The sequence below is a fragment of the Lampris incognitus genome, chromosome 3 (assembly GCF_029633865.1).
Source record: "Lampris incognitus isolate fLamInc1 chromosome 3, fLamInc1.hap2, whole genome shotgun sequence".
NCBI lineage: Eukaryota > Metazoa > Chordata > Actinopteri > Lampriformes > Lampridae > Lampris > Lampris incognitus.
This window is the reverse complement of record NC_079213.1, coordinates 81,266,040-81,289,338: the sequence shown is the minus strand read 5'-3', so window position 1 is coordinate 81,289,338 and position 23,299 is coordinate 81,266,040. Positions and strand designations below refer to the sequence as shown.

The following is a 23,299-nucleotide window of genomic DNA, read 5'->3' as shown; positions in this document are numbered from 1 at the left end:
CAGCAAGTATCACAAAACTGTAGTGATAATACATGTCCAAAAAGGCTGGAATTACACACAGGTAAGAGACTCTGGCAAATTCTAATAACAGACGGGTATATATACTAAATGATCTATGAGGTAAGTGTGGCAGGTGAGCAGGTGAATGGGGAAGGCTAATGGCTGATTAGCTGGGGAGCAGTGCATAGGTGAGGCAGAGCAGGCCAGCAGAGTGGGAATGGAGAAACCAGATGATTGGGCTGAGGCATGGGGGGCTGGAGGTATGGGATCTGCACTGAGATACACAGAGCAACCATAGAGAAATAGAGGAAGGGTTACTCAACTGACCCCGGTTCATATCGTGACACAGCTTACCTACTCTGTTATAGTCACAGCATGTAATTCACAGTTTTAAGGGCTGATTTAAATGTTTACCACAACTTGAAATGCTGCGTTTCGAAATTATTTGTATTTATATTTGTTGTTCAATAACTGTTAAGGAGAAATTAATGCAGTATTTGCAGTATTTTAAGTGTTGGAAGCTAGTTGTTCAGCTAATGTAGAACATGAGCTGAAGATGTTAGTTTGCCCACCACTGTATTTAACAATAAATAGCTGATGTTAGTATTACCAATTTATTTCAATATGTACTCATATTTGAGTGTTAGATTTGCCCAATAACTGTGCCATGTGTTCCATGGCAAGCCTCCTGAATCTGGACTGCCAATGACGAATTGGGTAAGGTTTTTGTTGCATTTATTATAATAATAACACATTTTATTTACGGAAAGCTTTTCCGAGTACTCAGACACTTGCATAAGTTAAAATAAACATAAAATTAACACACCAAAATAAATAAATAAATAAATAAATAAAATAAAACACATTGAAATCAATTCTGAAAGGGTGAGTTTTGATTAATGATTTGAAAGGGGACAAGATCGGTACAGTCTCTGGTGTGTTTGGGGAAAGCGTTCCAGAGGGAGGGGGTAGCAGTGAAGAAGACTCTGTCACCCCAGGTCTGGTGCTTGGTCCTGTGTGGTAGAGATAGGAGGTTGACATTGGAGGACCGAAGGCTGTGGGTAGGAATATGGTAGTGTCGCAGGGCGGCGGGGTCCCGGTTATTAAGGGCTTTCTGAGTGAGGAGAAGGACTTTGAATTAGATCCGTTGTGGGACAGGGAGCCAGTGGAGGTTCTGAAGGATATGGGTGATGTGGTCATGGGAGTGGGTGAGCAGATGAGCAGCAGAGTTCTGGATTGTGGACTATAGGAAGAGAGGGGGGAGGCTGGATCCCATCACCATCAACGGGACTACTGTAGAGAGAGTCAAGAGCTTCAAGTTCCTCGGTGTCCACATTACCAAGGACATCACCTGCGATGAACACACCGGCCATGTGGTAAAAAAGGCACAGCAATGCCTCTTTCACCTCAGGTGACAGAAGAAATTCGGCATGGGGTCCAAGATGCATCAACGCCTGGCATGGGAACTGTACTGCCCATAACCTTAAAACGCTGCAGAGGGTTGTGCATATGGCTCAGGACATCAGTGGATGTGAGTTTCGCTCCATCCAGGACATATACAATGGACGTTGTGTCAGCAAAGCCCGTAGGATTATCAAAGACCCCAGCCACCCCAACTATGGACTGTTTCAGCTGCTACTACCCAAGCGGTATCGCAGCCTCAAAGCCCGGGCCAGTAGGCTCCGGAACAGCTTTTTCCACCAAGCAACCAGGCTGTTGAACAAAGAACATTAAAGACACTAAGCCTGTTACTGGACTGACTGGTACTGACCTGTGGTCTTCAGCGGATCATCAGTTTGCACACACACATACATACGTAGTGTGGCATACAGAAACACACACAAATATGCAAACAACTACACACATATGCACATTTGTTAAGGCAGGGCCTACACACACCACCTCACATACACCGCACACTATTTATTATTACTGTTCTTTGTTCTGTTGTTTTATTGCTACCGTTGCTGCAGTGTTGAGGAGCTGAAATGCAGAGGTGGAAAGTAACGAAATACATTTACTCAAGTTACTGTATTGAATACTTTTTTTGTGTATTTTGTATTTTTTAAGTACAATTTAAAATCGGTATTTTGTATTTTACTTGAGTACGTTTTGACTCAAGTATTGTACTTAGTTACTTTATAAATCCTATCCGTTACTGAGTAAAAATAACAATTCAACCTACAGGGGAAAAATACACGCCAGCACCATAGACAGTAAACCAATGGCCAGAACCAACAGTGACAAATGATGATGTGATTAGCACTGGTGCGTGAACATAGAGGGCACGTGTGGACAAGCTAGGTTAGTGGGCGCGAAGTTTGTAGTGCTAGAATGGAGGTCGACAAAGCAGGCACGGCCAGCGGCCAGCGGTCCAGAAGACCCGGACCTAGAAATAATAGATGAAGCTCAAGCTGAAACATCGAAGTCTGTAGAACTAGATGCAGAAAAAAATCCTTGGCCACATTTGGAAGATTTCTTTTTGTTCAAGCGTAGGAAAGGTAACAGCATCATCATGCAGTGCAAGATGTGCCTCCCAGCAGTGAAGTACCTGTCTGCTTTCAACAACTCCACTTCAAATCTGCAGAAGCATGTTTTGGTAAGTATTTCTGCTGTCTCATTAGTAGTTTTATTTAATATAGCCAACCCAGGCTCACCCCATTTCGTGGGCATTTTTATGCTAGCACCTGCAACCATTGACAGTAGAAGAAACCCACAGCTAGCCAGCACATTCTAATTAGCTGCTATGCTAACATAATCAAACGTGACACATCATTAAGTACCAAATGAACTCGCTCCAGCCGACAATCCGCATGTTTATCGTACTTCAAACAGATACAAAACGCGTAATGTATATTTGCAGTCTGTTTAAGTCTTTAGAACATTGGCTAAATTTGCATAACAGCTAGCCCCTGGTACTTGAGTGTGTAAAGGCTAGCTGTTAGTTGCTAGTAGTCTTGAGTGGACTCGGGGAAATTAGCCTTGGTTAAGAGGGTCCCACACCTTTGATGTCCTTGCAGGGGCACTTGACGACATACACTGTCAGTATAGAATTAGGGGCAAAGTGGTGAGAACCACAACAGATAGTGGCTCAAACTTCGTTAAAGCTTTTAGTGTCTTCGGAGAACAGAGCCAGTCTGAGGATGCAGAATCAGATGCTGAGTCGGACAGAGATTCAATTGATGATGAGCCCACAGCCAACTACCTGGACACATTCAGCATCCTGGAGCAAGATAATGGCCTGGAGTACCAACTTCCTACACACCAAAGGTGTGCATGCCATCTTCTCAACTTAGTTGCCATAACAGATGCTGAGATAGCAGAAAAGAAGATGGACACATACAAGAGACTATCACGTGCAGCCTTTGGGAAATGTCAAGCCATGTGGAACAATACAGGTCGTTCATACATGGCAGCAGAAGTTGTGGAAGATCATTGCCGACTCCAGCTCATCCGACCAAATCAAACGCGGTGGAATTCAACATTCATGGCTGTGGAGAGAATCATACGGATCATACAAGAGAAAGGGGAGGAGGCAATCAGGAATATTTGTGAAGAATTCAAATTGAAAACGTAAGTTTTAATTTGCACTTCAACAGTATGAAAGTGTGAATGTGTGTTTACATACTTGAAACTTAACTTTTCCTGCTTGATTTCCTAACAATTGTTTGTATTCTATTTATGCCAGGCTGACTCAAGCAGAAATTGCTTTCCTGACTGATTACTGCTCGGTGATGAAACCTCTGGTAAAGGCCTTGAACATACTTCAGTCAGAGACCAACACACACTTAGGGTGGCTTCTTCCAGTGATATGTCAGCTACAAGCAAAACTCAAAAGGCAGGAGACCTCATCCAAGATGTGTCTACCACTCATCAAAGCCATTCAGGATGGTGTCCAAAAGCGTTTTGGTGAGATGATGATGGACCCAGAACTGATTGCGGCAGCAATACTTCTACCGAAGTTCAAGACCACCTGGACAGAGAGGCCTGATGTCATAGAAACAGGTATGATTGCATCTTATAATAAACTGCTTTTCAACAGTTTATTGGAGATCTACTTTGTTTTATACTCAATACAATGCGGTCAGTGCTATAAGGCATTATGCATTATGGTGCACTCTTGGTAAATTAATCAAGTCTTAATTGTCAGAAATGTGTTGTTTGTCACTCGACAGGTCTGGCTTATGTCAGACAACACCTTGACCAGATGGCAGAGGTAGAAGTGGAGCAAGTTGGACAACATTCCTCAGATGAAGATGATTTCTTCTCCTCAATAAAGTCCAGAAGGTACAGGGGAGTTGGAAGGGTACCTAGCCTGTATCCCAAACGATATGGATCTGCTAAACTCCTTTCCAAATTTAAAAAAACTCTCTCTGAAACTCAACACTGGCCTGCCTGCTTCAGCTGCCTGCGAGCGGCTTTTCAGTTGTGCTGGATTACTGTTCACTGCAAAGCGAGCAAGGATGAGCTCAACTAACTTTGAAAATCAGCTGCTGCTTAAACTGAACAAGAAGTTTGTAGACTAGGTTATAGGTGATTTAGGGTGTCACAAAACTAGTGGCCTTGATTTGCAATATTCCTCTCTGGAATATTGCTGCTCTTTTATGTTAGTTCCTTTAATTTTGTAACACTTGTGAGCATCATCATGTGGACATTACTTTGTAGTTTGTACCTCTCTGAGAGAGAGAGACAGAGAGAGAAAGTAGGCGTGCACAAGCCTGTTTAATGTTTTTACCACTAAATGGATGAGCTCAATTAACTTTGAAAATCAGCAGCTGCTTAAACTGAACAAGAAGTTTGTAGACTAGGTTACAGGTGATTCAGGGTGTCACAAAACTAGCGGCCTTGATTTGCAGTATAACAGCTGTTGCTGTTGGTGTTGACATGTATGTTGTTGTAATTACACTTACATTTGTGTAGGTATTCTTTGTTGTTATCGCACTTACACACACATGCCCTCTATAGCGCTCTTGCAGCTGTGGAGATGGCATTACCACATTCTCATTCTTTGACGGTTAACAAACACACACACACACACACACACACACACACACAAGCATGTCTCCTCTGGAATATTGCTGCTCCTTTACGTCAGTTTGACTTTGTAGCAACACTTATGAGCGTCATCATGTGGGCATTACTTTGTACTTTTTACCTGTGTGTGAGAGAGAGAGAGAGAGAGGGTGAGAGGGAGAGAGAGGGAGAGTGTGTGCATGTGAGAGAGAGCGTGAGAGAGAGAAAACGTGAGAGTAAGCATGTTTAATGTTGTACCACTAAATGGATGAGCTCAACTAACTTGAAGATGCTACTTAAACTGAACAAGAAGTTCAGTTGTTGTGAAGTTATTGTTATTGCGCTTACATTTGTTACACTTGTTCTTTAATTTAAAACAAAATAGTTATGGATTTCTGACCCCTTGTCCTATTTTTACTACCCTCACACCCCACACAAAGAAAGTAACTAAGTAACTTTTACTTAAAGTACATTTCAAATGAACTACTTTTTACTTTTACTTGAGTACATTTTCAGATGAGTACTTTTACTTCTACTTGAGTAATATTTCATCAAAGTATTGGTACTTTTACTTGAGTACAATATTTTTGTACTTTTTCCACCTCTGCTGAAATGCAAGAATTTTATCTCTTGTACTTGTATAATGAGACATAACAAATAAAGGACCTTGAATCTTGGATATACTGCAGCTTGTTTAGGACTTTGATCTGTAAAGTATGCTGTTGCATTTGTTAATTCCGGATGTGATGAAGGCATGGATCAAAGTTTCAGCAGCAAAGAGTGATTGGTGGAGATGAGCCATGTTTTTGTTTTTTTAAGGTGGAAAAGGTAGTTGTGGTGATTTGATTGGTGTGTTCAAAGGAGAGGTTAATTGTGGAGAACATCTTGTCCTGGGCACTAGCAAGAAACACTTGAACATAGCCTGGCATGGCAGCCACATAAACTACACACACACACAAATGGTGTTATGCATGAACGCATTGAACGTGCTCATGTTTTTAGTGAACTGAACCTACCAGTTTGCAACTAATGAATGCGGGAGTGAACGACGCTCATGCACTGTTTTACAAAACCCGGCATGGTTAGTGCAACTGGCATTCAGATGCAGCTACCAGTACTGCTGAAACCAGTTCACATGAATATTTGAAGGTGTTTTATGAACAAATCAAACAAGTCTGAGCATTGGCAACGAATTTGAAACGACACAGTGAGTTGAAGCATCTGACCATCAAAGTAGCTCATTAAAAAAAAAAAAAACAGAAGAAATGAGTGAGAACTAGTTCATTTTTTGGGACTGTGGACTTAGTTCAAAGTTGTGAACTATGAACATGAAAGTGTTCATTTTAAATTGCATTATAGCATTTATTCACTCTTTGGGGCAAAAATAAGAGCTTTCAGTTGTAACTTAGATATAGTTAACAAAACAGAATTCGTATGCAGTAACTTTCAGATATATGTAACAAAACAGAATATGTATTCAGTAACTTTCAGATATATGTAACAACAGAATTTTTATGCAGTAACTTTTAACAATGCAAACGGGAGCGAGATCTCTTATTAAAATACAATACATTATACTTGTGAAACAGGTGTAATTAGAGAAAAAAGTCCTGTTACCCTTTATAGTTTAGGTAGATAAAGGTCTCAGTCACATTTGAGTAAAATAATCCTATTTCTATAAATGTCATAGGATCTTTTTTTTAAAGATATTTTATTTTCACGGACCCCTTGCAATTACACCACGGACCACTAGGGGTCCACGGACCCCCGGTTGAGAAACACTGCCTTAGGCCATCCTCTAACTTTCTAAGATTGTGTTAAACAACCTAGTTAAAAACTCCCCTGCCATCTTTCCTAAACACCTCCATGCCTCCACAGGTATGTCATCTGGACCCAACTGCCTTTCCACGCTTCATCCTCTTCATAGCTGCCCTCACTTCCTCCTTGCTAATTCTTGCAGTCTCCAATCCCTTTCAGACTGCACCTTCTGCATAAGACATAATCCACTTGTGTGCACCTTCCTCCAGTCTTTAGACAATTGGGTTGAATTGGACTTGTCGAAACATGTCTGGCACTCGTGTTCAGTGGCCTCAGACATTTTTGTAAAGTTGTGTCCAGCAGTGAGCCCACATCCAAAATCTCCACAAGGTCGCCTGTGAGTAAAATAACATAACCGATGGCAAAAACTATAAGATCCAGGTTGTATGAATCCAGAATTATCCTTTAACTATTAAAAAAATTATTTTCGCCCTTTCACTTCATATTTTTGTATTTTCTGTTGTGACATCCATCTCAAAGAGGGCTTTGTTAATCTGGTCCTCCAGTAGAAGTAGTGTATAGACTGCCATCACCTAATTTATTCCAATCTTTCATTTGATTCCAGGGGTCCAGTTGTAGTACAGTAGATTTGGACTACTTTTTTTTAATACTTTATTTTTATAAAAATCATAGAAATACAACAAAACATAGTAAAACAGTCACCTATGCATTCATACAGATGTTATACTGATAGAAATGCACATTAGCGCATACAGTGATCATCTCATGAAGTCACAAACACAATCCATTCTCCCCAGTTTTGCAAGAATTTATCGACCTGTATATTTAACTAAAAAGTCACTCTCTCCATACTTTGAATATTAGTCCACAATATCTATCCAGTCAGTCTTTGTTGGAGGTTCGGTCTGTAACCATTTTTTGTGTTACAGCATTCTTGGTGACTGCCAATAATATCTTAAATAGATATTTGTCTTGCACCAATAAATGAGTTGCAATATTGCCCAAAGAGATTGTAGAGAAAGCATAGTTGATTCCGTCACCAAAAATGTTCTGTATTGCCCGTATTACCTCCTGGCAGTATGACCAAATGGCTGGGCAGCACCAATATATGGAAATGATCTGCCAGATGTTCTCCACATTTCCCCCAGCATAAACCCCTTCCCACCTCACCTGTCTGTACACATTTTAACTTGGGGGTTATAAAATAGTCAATCAAATTTCAGTTAGAGTTAGAGGGTTAGGGCCAACAGAATCCTCTCCAAAAACTCGAAATGGGGGAAGTAGACTATACAGAGCACATATTCAACCAGTCATCCTCTGAAATGACAAATCCAGATTATTTCTCCCATTTTAATCTCACCTCATTTGTTGAATGTTTCTTCAAGAATTGAATACTTATGTATAATGTTGAAACAAGTTTCCTGTTGTAATGTCAATAAATGTCAATTTAGGTTGGTATCACATTAAAATAAGCCCTGGTTTACCTAAACAAAATTTAAAAAAATTCCAAACTCTCTCTCTCTATATAGTATATATATACCATCACCCCCCGCCCCCCGGAAACCATCAATGGTGTAGATAAAAGTGCTCAACAAATGAGGAGCTGCTATGCATATATATATATATATATATATATATATATATATATATATATATATATATATATATATATATATTATAAGATACATGTAGGGAAAAAAAACTTAATACATTGCAGTACAAAAGAGAGAGAGAGAGAATCTGGTGGCCTGTCCAGGGTTTCTCCTTGCCTGCCGCCCAATCACTGCTGGGATAGGCTCCAGCATCCCCAGGACCCTGAGAGCAGGATAAGCGGTTTGGATAATGGATGGATTTATATATATATATATATAGCATGAGATATTCTGAAAGCTATCCAATTCTGCCCCATGTTGGACAGGGAAATGAGGACCCCTGCGGCGTTGGCCTTTGGACTGGCCCTGGATGCATCATCTGCCCCTGCAAGTCCGAGCTACACCAGACAACTTCAGGACTGTTCGGACACTGCACAAGCATATGCCTTGAGGGAAATGCAGAGTGCAGGGGTGCGGCAGAAAAGGAATTATGATGTACGTGCCAGGAGACAACACTTTACAGTCAAAGAACTAGTTTGGGTCTACACCCCAACCTGGAAGAAGGGCCAGGTGCCCTAAACTGGACAGCCACTGGGTGGGGCCTTGTTTGGTCTTGGAGCGGCTAGGAGAGGTTGTCTGTTGGGTACAGTTGCCTCTATGGGGCCACGAAGTAGCACTATACTGTGACTTGCTAGCCCTATACAGGGGCTCTGCAATGTCTCGGGCAACTAGAAGGGGGGGGGGAGGGCACCCGTGTCACCTGCTGTGACATCTGGGGAAGTGGGGGTTGTAGCAGCCAGTCCTGATGATGCAGTAAGTGGGACCCAATCTGCTGCCTCAGTGCCCAGTTCACCTCCTTGGGGGGCGGGGCGACCCTGAACAGAGCCAGGGGAAGACCAACCAGAATGCCTACGAGGCAACCGAGAAGGCGGCGGACAACTTCTCTGAGGTTTACAGGCTTTGTCCTCAGGTTCGAGGACTTTAATAAGGGGGGAGGGGTAGTCTAGCGTATAAGTATTAGTTGTACATAGTTGGTTGGGGGAGATGTTTTGCAGTTCTTAGGGGGTAGGTACACAGTTGCTGGGTCATGGGTTAGTGGGTCGGGGTTTTGGAGGGAGAGACAGACCTTGAGTGGGGTTTAATGGCGGTGTGTACGGCATGGCTGTGGCCGGCAACAGCCGTGAATAAAGCAACACATGTTTTGAAGTGTTTTTTAATAGCAGTGAATGCTACAATACTATGCACCCAAAATGACTGCCAATGCTGGGGCCGGTGAGACTTCCAAGCACAGCCACAGCACGGACTTGCTGTCGCTGATCCATGATCATGAGATAAGATTTCAAGATAACTTAGGATGAACCTATGACTTACTTTTTAGTAGTAATGTGTTGGTCGTGAAGGAGCAGACTCCGGCACCTTTAAGTGAACAATGGGAGCTGGCTCCCGTCGAGCCGTTTTTACGTTTGGTAATAACATTAAGAGCCAAGCATGGTGAGACTTGTATGTTGCGCCAGTCACCACCATACAAAACATTTCAATACACGTGTAATAGTTTAATAGTATGTAATGTGATGTTTTTACAATGTTTATTATACATTATTTGGCTCTTATTGCTGAGCTGAGCCAAATGATCTGGCTCACTAAAAAGAGTTTGAATTCCCATCGCTGTTACTTAGCTGTCTTCTATAGGGTCTAGCAAACTTGCTAGCAGCATTGGTGTAATCAAAATTGCTGTGACGTGCCACGAAATTTGCTTGTTAATTTTTTTCAGGCATGCGATCAAACCCATACGAGGATTTTGCTTAGCATTCGGTTAAATGCACAGTAAGAGGAAATTTAGTCCATTGATTTAAACTATTAGAAGATGAAAAAGCTACTTTATTTTGTCATTGAGGATTACAATGACATTTGTTTTTGCATTTAAACCATCCTATTGTATAGCAGCAGTGGGCCGCTGCAGGAACCGGGGACCAACTCCAGTTCTTTTTCTTATTGCCTTGGTCAGGGGCACAGGCAGGAGTATTGGTAGCATGGTGCACATATGTTTATATTTTCCTCTTATTTCTATTTGTTTCTGTTTTTCTTGTTTCTATTTTCTTTATCTTGTTAGTTTTTAGTTTTATTCTTTACTAGAGCATGAGTGTCTTTAATAAGACCCAATTTCCCCTCGGGGATGACTAAAATATTCTGATTCTGATCAACCCTAACATGTATGTCCTTTTTTTTTTTTAAATGGTGGGAGGAAACCGAAGCACCTGAAGGAAACCCATGTAGACACGGGGAACATGCAAACTCCACACATAAAGGACCTGGGACGGCCTGGGGTTTGATATTCCACTTCCACTTTTGGTGTGGGAAGATGGCGGCGCAAATTCCCGTTTGAAGCTGCCTCACCCAGTACTGTCCATGCAGTGTCTTTGTCCACGCCTAAGTTTGTTTTTGTTTGATGGCTGAGAGAGCTGGCGATGGATCGGCTGGGAGAGCTTGGTCTGCTGCGTCCTGTGAGCCCAGGGACCATGGCCCTGCCTGGAGCTGTGTCCGAAGAAGTAACACCGAGGGCGGTCTGACAGGACGTGGAAGTGGGGCAGACTAAGCTAACTGCTAGCCCATGCAGACCGGCAGTTCCGATAATACTGAGGGCAGTCTGGTGGCAGCCTCACCTACCCTTGACTGTGTTTTTAGTGTCGTCATGTGGAGTGCGGGGAGGTGTGTCGAAGGTGTCTGGCTGGGACAGCTAGCATAGGATCAGCTGAGGGAGCTTGGTCTGCTGTCTTGTAGGCCCAAGGACCACAGCCCTGACCGGAGCTGCACCTGAAGAGGAAACATCGAAGGTGATCTGACAGGACGGGAAAGAGGGGCAGGCTAAGCTAACTGCTAGCCCATGCAGACTGGCAGTTTCAACAGTCATCCTGGCTGGCGTTCGTTCCCCAGGACAGTGATTTTTTTTGTTGTTGTTTAGTTTAGATATATGTGTTAGTTTGGATATATGTGTTTTTGTAGTTTTTGGATATGTGTTTTTGTCTTTGTGTTGCACTGCTGTGGGCTGGGGGAACCGATGTTTCATTTAATTTGAACTTTCATTTGAATGAAAATGAAATTACAAAGTGTTTCTGATTCTGAACCCAGGACCTTGCTGTGAGGCAACAGTGCTAACCACTGGGCTACCATGCCACCAGAATGCTGCTCATACAAAGTTTTGCTACCCAGTAGCGATTGTAACAATTTGGACTACCTTTCACTGTTGATGACAATCTTCGATAAGTGGTAAAATGGGGTGGGGGGGAGCAAGGAGAACACAAAAATTACATTTTGATCAGTTAGACAGTTTCATTCAGCTTTAGATCAACATTTTCATGTTTTCAACTTCATTTTTTTGTAAGAAAGAGTCCAAGGGTCTTAAAATTCTGATATTTTATCTTCTTCTTTAACCAAAATCAACTTTTCATCTTCCTGCTTTACAACAACTTTTACAATGTCTTCATACTGGGTGACAGCTTCAGGCTCCTCTTCCTCCTGTTTTAAATGTCCTGGTGAAGGCAGTGCCTGAAAAGGTAAACATTAACTTAAAAATCTTTTTAGAGAATGACATTACACATTCAGATTCCCAAATGGGAAATATTACAAATGTTCCCCATGTTCTTTCCACTTAATTTACAAAGATGTCACAGACCCGTGGCTCTACCAACCTGCTCAATGACTCCATATATATTGGATGTGGAGGAAGAAGGGCAGTCATCAGGCTCCTCTTTTACTTTAACAGGCTTAATTTCCATAAATGCGTGGTGGACATCTTGTATGTGAACTTCTTCTGTCTCCACCTTAACTTGTAGTTGCCCATGCAATGATTCACACTCCTACAGGCCATAAAAAAGAACATGACGTTAAAGATGCCTTCGCTGCCTATATAAGTTTATTCATCATACCCTAACATTTTGACAAAGGTTTTTAAACTGTTATAAAAAGAACCAATGTTGTACTTGGTTAAACAACTAATTGGTAAACTACATTTTAATCTAATTTTCTGGGGAAATTTCTCAAGGGAAACATCACACGTAAAGAATTACAGGCGAATTCACAAAAGAATGGATTGCGGCCACTGATAGCACCATGAATTGCACATCACTTGCAACTGTTATCTACTCCATCTCAAGGTCCAATTCACAAAAGATATTGTGCTAATGATACTACAGCGCAAACATGCATATCAAGTTTTGCAGTCGACTGCAATTTGCTGTTTTGCATTTGATTGCAATTTGCTGTTTTGCATTTGATTGCAATTGTCCATGTGGCAAAGAATGGCGGCTTTGCGCCAAGAACACAGTAGGCAGAACAATGCCAGAAAGAAAGAAAAATGAAGTTTTCAAGCCCTGACCGATGAGGTGCAGAGGCATTCCTCAAAACTTAAGGCAATGGATTTAAATGTGACAGAGAGAAACCATATTTGGGATTTAATATCCCAGTCTGTCCGTGCTGTTGGTGTTTTCAAGCACACACCTTCAGACTGTAAAAGAAGATGGCATTATTTGAAGCGGAGAACTCAAGATATCACTCAACACCTCACAAGCTTCTCAAACAGGCGGAGGTCCATCTCAAGAACAGACTTTAAATAGCATTGAGGAAATTGTGCAGCAAACTTGTAAGTTCTTGGCCTGGAGGGAATTGACACAGGTGAGTGTCTTTTAAAGGACTTTGAAGAAATGTTTATTATTCTTATTATTTTTTAGGCTGTAGGATCCTATGTTAAAAAAAACTGCCATTTTTCTGTATGCAGCATGTTTTATTTGTTTAACTGGGGATAGTTTGTCTAAAAATATAAAATTTAGCACTGGAACGACCAGGATTTCACTCCTACCTAAAACAACCATGGGCCATCAAAATCACGGCCGGTTTTTAAATTCTATATTCTGTCAAGATAAATATTCAATTGAGATATTAATGCATTGCATATGTTAGTATGTCTGTTAGGAAACGAATGAAACCAAAATTAAAATTTTAGAAACTATAATATTATTTTTAAAGAAGTTAAACTTCAGAGAGACATGGTCAAACTTGAATAGCAAATTGAAAGTGAAAATATTACCTGAAAAACAAAACGGAAAACACATCTTGCTAATCTAACAAAAATAACAAGGCCTATACAACGTGAAATGTAAAAAAAAGAACTGAAAATAAATATTGAAACGGTCCCAAACAACGACCGGAACTTAAAAACTACTAGAACGAACTCTATATTCAGTCAAGATAAATACCCAATCGAGATATTAATGCATTGCATATGCTAGTATGTCTGTTAAGCAATGACTGACACCAAAATTAAAATTTTAACAACTTTAATACTATTTTTTGAAAAACCCAGCCACTGAGGATGCACAAGCCAGTGCATCCTTAGTGCCGGTCCCAAGCCCAGACAAATGGGGAGGGTTGCGTCAGGAAGGGCATCCGGCGTAAAATCTTTGCCAAATCAAATATGCGGATCATAAATAAGACTTACATACCGGATCGGTCGAGGCCCGGGTTACCAACGACCGCCACCGGTACTGTTAACCAGCAAGGTGTCGGTGGAAACTATGCTACTGTTGGGCGAAGGAGAAGGAGAGGGGGAAAGCATGTCCAGAGAGGAGGAAGGGTAGGCATGTGGAGGTGAGAGTTGGAACTTTGAATGTTGGCACTATGACTGGTAAAGGGAGAGAGCTGGCTGACATGATGGAAAGAAGAAAGGTAGGCATACTGTGTGTGCAAGAGACCAGGTGGAAGGGGAGTAAGGCCAGCAGTATCGGAGGTGGGTTCAAACTCTTCTACCATGGTGTGAATGGGAGGAGTAATGGGGTAGGGGTCATTCTGAAGGAAGAGTATGTCAAGAGCGTGCTGGAGGTGAAGAGAGTGTCAGACAGAGTGATGATTATGAAGCTGGAAATTGAAGGTTTATTGCTGAATGTTGTCAGCGCATATGCCCCGCAAGTTGGGTGTGAGATGGATGAAAAAGAAGAATTCTGGAGTGAGTTGGACGACATGGTGGAGAGGGTACCCAAGGAGGAGAGAGTGGTGATTGGAGCCGACTTCAATGGACATGTTGGTGAAGGGAACAGAGGTGATGAGGAGGTGATGGGAAGGTATGGAGTCAAGAAGAGAAATGTGGAAGGACAGATGGTGGTCGATTTTGCGAAAAGGATGGAAATGGCTGTGGTGAATACATATTTCAAAAAGAGGGAGGAACACAGGGTGATGTACAAGAGTGGAGGAAAGTGCACACAGGTGGACTATATCTTATGTAGAAGGCGCCATCTAAAAGGGATTGGAGACTGCAAGGTGGTGACAGGGGAGAACGTAGCTAGGCAGCATCGGATGGTGGTCTGTAGGATGACTTTGGAGACCAAGAAGAGGAAGCGAGTGAAGACACAGCCGAAGATCAAATGGTGGAAGTTGAAGAAGGAAGACTGTTGTGTGGAGTTCAGGCAGGAGTTAAGACAGGCACTGGGTGGTGGTGAAGAGTTGCCAGATGGCTGGACAACCACTGCAGAAATAGTGAGGGAGACAGCTAGGAAGGTACTTGGTGTGTCATCAGGACAGAGGAAGGAAGACAAGGAGACTTGGTGGTGGAATGAGGAAGTACAGCAAATTATACAGAGGAAAAGGTTGGCAAAGAAGAAGTGGGATAGTAAGAGAGATGAAGAAAGTAGACAGGAGTACAAGGAGATGCAGCGTAAAGCAAAGAGAGAGGTGGCAAAGGCAAAGGAAAAGGCGTATGGTGAGTTGTACGACAGATTAGACACTAAGGAAGGAGAAAAGGACTTGTACCGATTGGCTAGACAGAGGGACCAAGCTGCAAAGGATGTGCAGCAAGTTAGGGCGATCAAGGATATAGATGGAAATGTGCTGACAAGCGAGGAGAGTGTGCTAAGAAGGTGGAAGGAATACTTTGAGGGGCTGATGAATGAAGAAAATGAGAGAGAGAGAAGGTTGGATGATGTAGGGATAGTGAATCAGGAAGTTCAGCGGATTAGCAAGGAGGAAGTGAGGGCAGCTATGAAGAGGATGAAGAATGGAAAGGCAGTTGGTCCTGATGACATACCTGTGGAGGCATGGAGATGTTTAGGAGAGATGGCAGTGGATTTTTTAACTAGATTGTTTAACACAATCCTGGAAAGTGAGAGGATGCCTGAGGAGTGGAGAAGAAGCATACTGGTACCGATTTTCAAGAACAAGGGCGATGTGCAGAACTGTAACAACTACAGAGGTATAAAGTTGATCAGCCACAGCATGAAGATTTGGGAAAGAGTAATAGAAGCTAGGTTAAGAGGAGAGGTGACAATCAGCGAGCAGCAGTATGGTTTCATGCCACGAAAGAGCACCACAGATGCGATGTTTGCTTTGAGAATGTTGATTGAGAAGTATAGAGAAGGCCAGAAAGAGTTGCATTGTGTCTTTGTAGATTTAGAGAAAGCTTATGACAGAGTGCCGAGAGAGGAGGTGTGGTATTGTATGAGGAAGTCAGGAGTTGCAGAGAAGTATGTAGGAGTGGTGCAGGATACGTATGAGGGAAGTGTGACAATGGTGAGGTGTGCGGTTGGAATGACAGATGGGTTCAAGGTGGAGGTGGGATTACATCAAGGATCGGCTCTTAGCCCTTTCTTGTTTGCAATGGTGATGGACAGGTTGACGGACAAGATCAGGCAGGAGTCTCCATGGACGATGATGTTCGCGGATGACATTGTGATCTGTAGCGAGAGTAGGGTGCAGGTTGAGGAGAGCCTGGAGAAGTGGAGGTATGCACTGGAGAGAAGAGGAATGAAAGTCAGTAGGAACAAGATGGAATACCTATGCATGAATGAGAGGGAGGACAGCGGAATGGTCAGGATGCAAGGAGTGGAGGTGACAAAGGCATTTGAGTTTAAATACTTGGGGTAAACTGTCCAAAGTAACGGGGAGTGCAGTAGAGAGGTGAAAAAGAGAGTGCAGGCAGGTTGGAGTGGGTGGAGAAGTGTGTCAGGAGTGATTTGCGACAGAAGGGTATCAGCAAGAGTTAAAGGGAAAGTTTACAAGATGGTTGTGAGACCAGCTATGTTATATGGTTTGGAGACAGTGGCACTGACGAAAAGACAGGAGGCGGAGCTGGAGGTGGCAGAGTTGAAGATGCTAAGATTTTCACTGGGAGTAACGAAGAAGGACAGGATTAGGAACGATTATATTAGAGGGACCGCTCAGGTTGGACGGTTTGGAGACAAAGCAAGAGAGGCAAGATTGAGATGGCTTGGACATGTGTGGAGGAGAGATGCTGAGTATATTGGGAGAAGGATGCTGAATATGGAGCTGCCAGGGAAGAGGAGAAGAGGAAGGCCAAAGAGGAGGTTTATGGATGTGGTGAGGGAAGACATGCAGGTGGCTGGTGTGACAGAGGAAGACGCAGAAGACAGGAAGAAATGGAAGGATGATCCGCTGTGGCGACCCCTAACGGGAGCAGCCGAAAGTAGTAGTAGTAATACTATTTTTTGAAAAATTTAAAATGGCCACTGTCCGATGCTTGTAAATACTGCAACGCCTCGGTGATAGTCATGTTGTGTCTGAAACGGTGTCTGTAACTAGACATGTTGGCAATAATCAAAAATCAAGTTAGACTATTACTCTGCACTGGAGAACGCTAGTGTGTTTCTAGGACAGAGCAATGAACTTCACGATGGAAATGATGTGACCAACACACGTCGTAAATAGTGACATGACGCTCATGATCACGCGCAAATTACGAGCCGCCTTTTTGACAGCTCACGGTCGTTTTAGGTAGACCTTACAACTTTTTTTATGTGTGCAATTGATCTAAAACATTTTAATGGAAATATATGCAATTTTAGGAGCAATCACAGAGCGGCAGGTCTGTGTATATATATTTTTTTCCACAAAGTTGGTAAACTTTGAAAATCCAACACTGTGAAAATGAAGGAGAAAGGGAAGAAATAATTTTACTCATTAATAGATTTTTCCTTCATTTTTTTTCGCATGTATTTTCAAAAATGGCATGTAGGGGAAATGTATTCATTCATTTTTCACAACATCCGTGTATGAATGGGTAAATGTGAGGCATAGATTGTAAAGCACTTTGAGTGGTCAGTAGACTAGAAAAGCACTATATAAATGCAGTTCATTTACCAGTATTTATAGCATAAGTGGAGCTTTTCATGGTCCCGAATCTTTCGGCCAAAATAAAGCCCACTGTGCTGGTTAGTGAGATGAGGATAGTGAATTGCTATTTTCAGAGTGGGAAATTGAGTTGTGTTGAAAAGTTCTCTAGTAATAACTTGAAAATTTCTGGAGAAATTTAGAGTGTGCCTGCTGCTTGCTGCCCTCATAGCTCGAAAAGTACAAGTTGTACTGAGAGAATATTTTTATAATGAGGATCATCACAAGGCTTCAGTTTAGACGCTTAGGTGTACCTACTGTTCATGTTTTATAGGAGCTGTCGCAGTTTAAAAATTGCCATCTGTTTTTGACAAAAACTTCGGAGCTCAGTTTAACATGGCAGTCTATGGGCGTTTTTTTGTCAGCACTCTGTTTACATACCACGAGTGCCACCACAGACAGAAGCGGAGGCACTCGACAGTACTGTTCTGCCTGCTGACTCCCTCCACTGGCCTCATATGTCATTGACCCTCTCGTCGCGAGTTTCCCCCATACGGCATCTCTCCTTGGGTCCTGCTGAACACTCTTTCATCAACATTATTCCTATTCCCATTAGGATTACCTTAAACCGTACCACCTATAGACCCAGAGGTACTACTAAATTTACAATAAGCGCAAACTTGGTTTCCATTTCATCCGCTCTAACAACAAAATCAGGTATATCTTCCCTTCAACAGCACAGCCTTTGACTGCATCTACTGTTGAAACTATTGCTGATGTTTTGTTTGCTGAATGCAAGGTCCCTTGCTAACAAGTCTTTTTTTATGCTAAGATTTTATCATTACCAATAATGTTTTGTTTTTTTTTGTTTTTTTTTTTGGTATTCATTCAGAGTCCTGGTTAAGCCCTGGATACACTATCCCGCTAACTGAGGCATGTCCCCCCAAATACTCCTGTTTTAATCAACCAAGGCTGTCTGGCTGTGGAGCTGGGGTAGCTGTCAATTACAAATACTTCCCTGTCTCTTAATACTTTTTCTCCTTTTGAATCTCTGGGTTTTCTTTTAAATGGCCACCATCTGATACTGTTTTTTAATCTATAGACCACCTAAGACTAACACTAGTTTTATTCAAGAATTTTCTTAACTTTTCTTTTATTATAGGTAAATATGACAGCGTTCTTATCCTTGATTTTAATATACATGTTTTCTGCCCTTCCATGTCTTGTTTTATCACTGATTTTATCAACCTCTTTGAGTGTTTTAACCTTTAACAATTTGTTAAGGAGCCAACTCATAATAAGGGGCATACTCTTGATCTGGTGTTGTCTTGTGTTTCTCTTAGTAATCTTGAACTGCTAGATTGTCTAGATTTGGGGTTAAGGGGTAAAGAATAGGAGTAGTGCCTTTCCTAGATGGCCTTTCGTGGCATCCTAGACTGGTCTCCATACACCTCAGCATCATGTGAAGCGCAAAATATAGCCTCTCCATGATGAATGACCATCAGTACGTGGCAAAGAGCCACACCCTGCTCACGGTAATCCTGTTAATGTTGTCAGGAGACGACAGAGCAGAACACGGCGGCTCTAGAGGAGTAAACTTCAGTAATAAATCCTGCTATTCCTATGGGTAGCAGTAGTCATATGTGCATGGACCAGGGGACATCGTGGCTTTGCAGATGATCTATGCATCTTGACAATGGAAAGGCACAAAATCTCCAGTTAGCAGTGAACCATAGAACTGCATGTAGAGTAGCACCCCATGCTTTAAACAAACATGTGCAACCAAAACCCGATTGGGGCGTCCTGACAGATGACCTAGGTGAGGAGGTGAGGTAGATTGTCTCTGACCACAAAGCTGTGATTTTTCACACCCTGCTCCTGCTCCCTGCTCACAAGCCATCTAACTGTATGTGTTCTCGGTTTTTTAATTCCAAGTCAGCTAGTACTAGTAGAAAAGTTTTTATTGGCTCCGGCTAATAACACCCTTAACCAGAAGGATCTCTCTGTAAATGATTTATTGGATAATTTCAATATCTGTTGGGTGATCCTTGATGGCATTGCCCCTATCAAAGTTAAACATGTCAAACATAATGCCCTCCTATGGCTTAATGACCACACAAGGGATTTCGAGGCATCGCAAAAGTTAAAAATGTTCTATTTCAAACAGACCTTGAAAAAAATCAGCCACGCATTCATCTCATCACGTCTGAATTATTGTAACTCTATTCAGGGCTCAGTCAAAAGTCAATTTCCCACCTCCAGTTGGTCCAAAACTCAGCTGCTAGACTGTTAACTAATTCCATGAGACATGTACACATCACTCCCACTCTTGCAATGCTTCACTGGCTACGCCGGATCTACCATATGGGCAACATGGGCATGTGCCCAGGGGCCCCTAAGCGTAAAAAGGCCCTCCGCGATGGGAGAAAAAAAAGTATGCTTTTTTTTATGTCGGGCTCCACAGATATGACACAAAGCTTGACCCATTCTCTTGATAAATATCCAATCAGAATGAAATAAAAGTTTTTTTCCAAGAAAATTAAGTCTCATGATTGATTATTACATTAGTGAGATGGCTGAGCAAGTGGTGACTGACGAGCAAGCGGCAATACACTATACAGATTGGCTAACAGTCAAGGTGGGTGGACATAGAGAACAGATGGCTTACATTGCACAGATTCAAGATCAGTTTTTCCTAAGCCAAGTCAAAGTTAAAAACAGTGGAATTAATTTTTACCTGACCCACTATCAGTTAGGTTGTACCAGTGAGAAATGTGTGGGAAAAATTGCCAAGCAGCAGAAAATGGACGGCGTTAACTAAAAGCCCAGCGGGGCAGCCAAAAGAAAGGAAAAGGAAGTGAAAGAAGCGGACACAAAAAAAAATGTCCCGCTGATAAGTAGTTTTTCAAAAAAGCTAAATAAAGTGAAGAAGGCATTCTGATGGAAGATGTTGAGCTAGCAAGTAGTAACAATAGCCTGGAAGCATCCACCATCGGTTGCAGCAATGCACAGCCTCAGAGAGCTAGCAACGAAAACATTAGCCAGCTTGGAAGTCTTTCACTCCAGCAGTGACACACTGCCTGTTTTGTGTGGGAGCTGGATTTTGAGAACTTGATCATAGAGTTTGCAAACAAAGTCAAGGAGGAAGAACTTCTAAAGGTAAGAACCATTTGATTATGTTGTCTGCATTGAGCAGTATTATCTGTTGTGATTGTGTGTTACTGTATATTTTGTGGATGAGTTTATTTGATATGCTGGTTTGTTTGATATGCTGATTATTTGATATGAGTTTATTTGCTGGTTTGTTTGGTATGAGTTTTATTTGATATGAGTATTTGATTATCATTTGATGAGTAATTATTTGATGAGTTATTTAATTTGATATGAGTTTTGATGACTTTATGTATGAGATTTGATATGAGTTTTGATATTTGATATGAGATAATTATTTGATTTGATATGAGTATTATTTGATATGCGTATTTGAGTATTATTTGATGAGTATTTGATATGAGTATTATTTGATATGAGTTTACTTGCTGGTTTGTTTGGTATTTGCTGGTTTGTTTGATATGCTGATTATTTAATATGAGTTTATTTGATATGCTGAGTTTATTTGATATGCTGGATGAGTTTATTTGATATGCTGTTTACATGTGTATTCCATCACTGGTGTGGTGCTGCTATATTGGAGTCAGTTTGTCAAGTTCATTATATGTTGGTCTTTGCAGTTGTGTGAAGTGGACTAGTTTACTTGGTGAGCTTTATTTTGAAACCTGCATTCAGCTGTGCTGTGTGATTACCTTATGATGGCATTGCTGTAAGCCTATTCCTAGTCAGTCACATTATGTATCAGTAATAACTGGTGTGCTGTCTGCTTGTGTGGTTTTCCATGAACACAAATATTGCCATAGTCTAGTGTCATACGCTGCCTTGGGATGATTTAATCAAATCAAATCAATTTTATTTGTATAGTCCAATATCACAAATTTGCCTCAGTGGGCTTAACAGCAACACAACATCCTGTCTTTGGACCCTCTCATCAGATAAGGAACAACTCCCCCAAAGAAAACCCTTTAACAGGGAGAAAAAATAGGAAGAAACCTCAGGGAGAGCAACAGAGGAGGGATCTCTCTCCCAAGACAGACAGCGTGCAATAGATGTTGTGTTTACGCAATTTACACAATACAACATTGAAATAGGATAACGGAATTATAATGGACATATAACATTTATGAAGAATATGATGCGCAGGATGCCAAGCAGTGTCCAGACGCCATCGGAACAGTCCAGGACCCAAGCCATGCGACCAGCATCATCATGTAAAAATAAATAAATAAAAAAATAAAAAAATCCAGGGATCTTCAATGTTTTTCAGACCAAGGACCCCTTGGCTGATAGAGACACGGCAGAAGGACCCCCTATTACACATCATATAAAATTGTGTTGCTTATTAAACCGTGCCAACAATAATGTGTAGGGCGGCTTATAGTGCTATGTATAAAAGTAATTGTAATGATGTATACAATGTTAAGCCATTAAAATAATAATTATTGACAGACTCATATATTTTAGAACGTGTTTTTGGTAAAAAAAATTTATTTACGAAACTCAAGAATGCATATTGACTTACATTACTTGTACAGAAGTGAACTGAATAAGTGGAAGATAAAAAAACCCCCACAAATTTTATATATACACACACACACACACACACACACACACACACACACGCACACACACGCACACACACAGCTATACTCCCATATACATATGTTTAAGTAAACAGAACTATATACATTATCTATAACAGTGGCATGCTTTATACAACATGTTTTAATTCTATATTGACATTTTTTACATTTACAATTTCACAATTTTAATGGGAGAGGGACAATGAAGCATTAAGCTTAACTTTGTGTGGATGGTACAGCTCCTGCCTTAGTGAGAGGTCTGACCCTGGTGAGTGGCACACAGCTTGTCTATTCTAGGGCAGACGGAAGTTGTCAGGCAGAAGGCCATATCAGCTTCAGGCTGCGGTCTTGACCTGTACTTGCTTTTCAGGTAGGTAAGGGAGAAAAATCCACTCTCGCAAAGCTTCATTGCTTTTGCTGTCAATTGTGGGAAGTCTTTCTGGCAAGAGATCCAGAACTGGATGAGTGGTCTTGTCTCATACATGTTTCTGTATGTACTGTCAGTGAATAGTTCAAAGAGTTGATCCTCTTCTATCACTGTCAAGTTTGAGCCATCTGCTGCATTATCTCTGAATGGAAACTGTATCCATGTCTTGTCCTGCGCCAGGGGTCAGCCTCAGAAAAGTATTTCCCAAACTGACCCTCGAGTGCCTCAAAGTGTGCAACAATTGCGTGTTATGTGAGGCAAGAGCACTGCAGAATCTCCCAACTCATCCACTGATGGAAACATGGAAAAAGTGCCCTTCCTGACTTGCTCCCTCCATCTTTGGTTTTTCTTCAGAAAGCCTCCTATTCTGTCATACAGCTGGATGGCATGTGTATTGCGGCCTTGCAAAGAATTTTTGAGTCTGTTCAGCTTAAGAGTAAATGTCTGCAAGATATGCAAGTTTAGTAACCCAGGCATCGTCACTGACATTTGCAGCCAGCTCCGCGCAATTTTGGCAAAGTATAAACTCCTGAATAGACATACGTAACTCAAACACGCATGACAGCACTGCTCCACGCAAAAGCCATCGAATCCCATAATGGTAAAGTAGTGAGGTAGTGTTCCTCTCCCGCAGCAGCACAGAGAGAGGAAAAGAGACGCGTTCGCAAAGCACACTTCTTGACAAT

The 23,299-nt window shown here is 41.7% G+C and overlaps 2 protein-coding genes across 6 annotated transcripts in view; one reads left to right on the top strand and one right to left on the bottom strand.

Moving 5' to 3' along the window:
- The first annotated feature begins 2,383 nt into the window (after positions 1-2,383).
- On the top strand, positions 2,384-4,556 carry LOC130110771 (uncharacterized). Its single transcript, XM_056277952.1, has 4 exons — positions 2,384-2,599; positions 3,131-3,573; positions 3,689-4,005; positions 4,176-4,556. The coding sequence occupies exons 1-4, from the start codon at positions 2,516-2,518 to the stop codon at positions 4,475-4,477; spliced, it is 1,146 nt and encodes a 381-aa protein (XP_056133927.1). The 5' UTR covers positions 2,384-2,515; the 3' UTR covers positions 4,478-4,556.
- Positions 4,557-11,710: 7,154 nt separating this feature from the next.
- The window catches only part of LOC130110415 (uncharacterized), a 59,395-nt gene continuing 47,806 nt past the window's right edge, over positions 11,711-23,299 (bottom strand). For all 5 annotated transcript variants that reach the window (XM_056277506.1, XM_056277507.1, XM_056277509.1 and 2 more), the window contains 2 exons: positions 12,071-12,238; positions 11,711-11,927 (listed from right to left, as the gene is read on the bottom strand). In XM_056277506.1, coding sequence (XP_056133481.1) covers positions 11,781-11,927; positions 12,071-12,238 — 315 coding nt within the window. In that variant the 3' untranslated portion in view covers positions 11,711-11,780. The remainder of the gene's footprint in view (positions 11,928-12,070; positions 12,239-23,299) is intronic.

Coding starts and splice junctions, on each gene's coding strand:
- LOC130110771 (XM_056277952.1), top strand. CDS start 2,516: ATGCAGTGCAAGATGTGCCTCCCAGCAGTGAAGTACCTGTCTGCTTTC. Junction 2,600..3,130: donor ATCTGCAGAAGCATGTTTTG/GTAAGTATTTCT, acceptor TTCGGAGAACAG/AGCCAGTCTGAGGATGCAGA. Junction 3,574..3,688: donor GAAGAATTCAAATTGAAAAC/GTAAGTTTTAAT, acceptor TATTTATGCCAG/GCTGACTCAAGCAGAAATTG.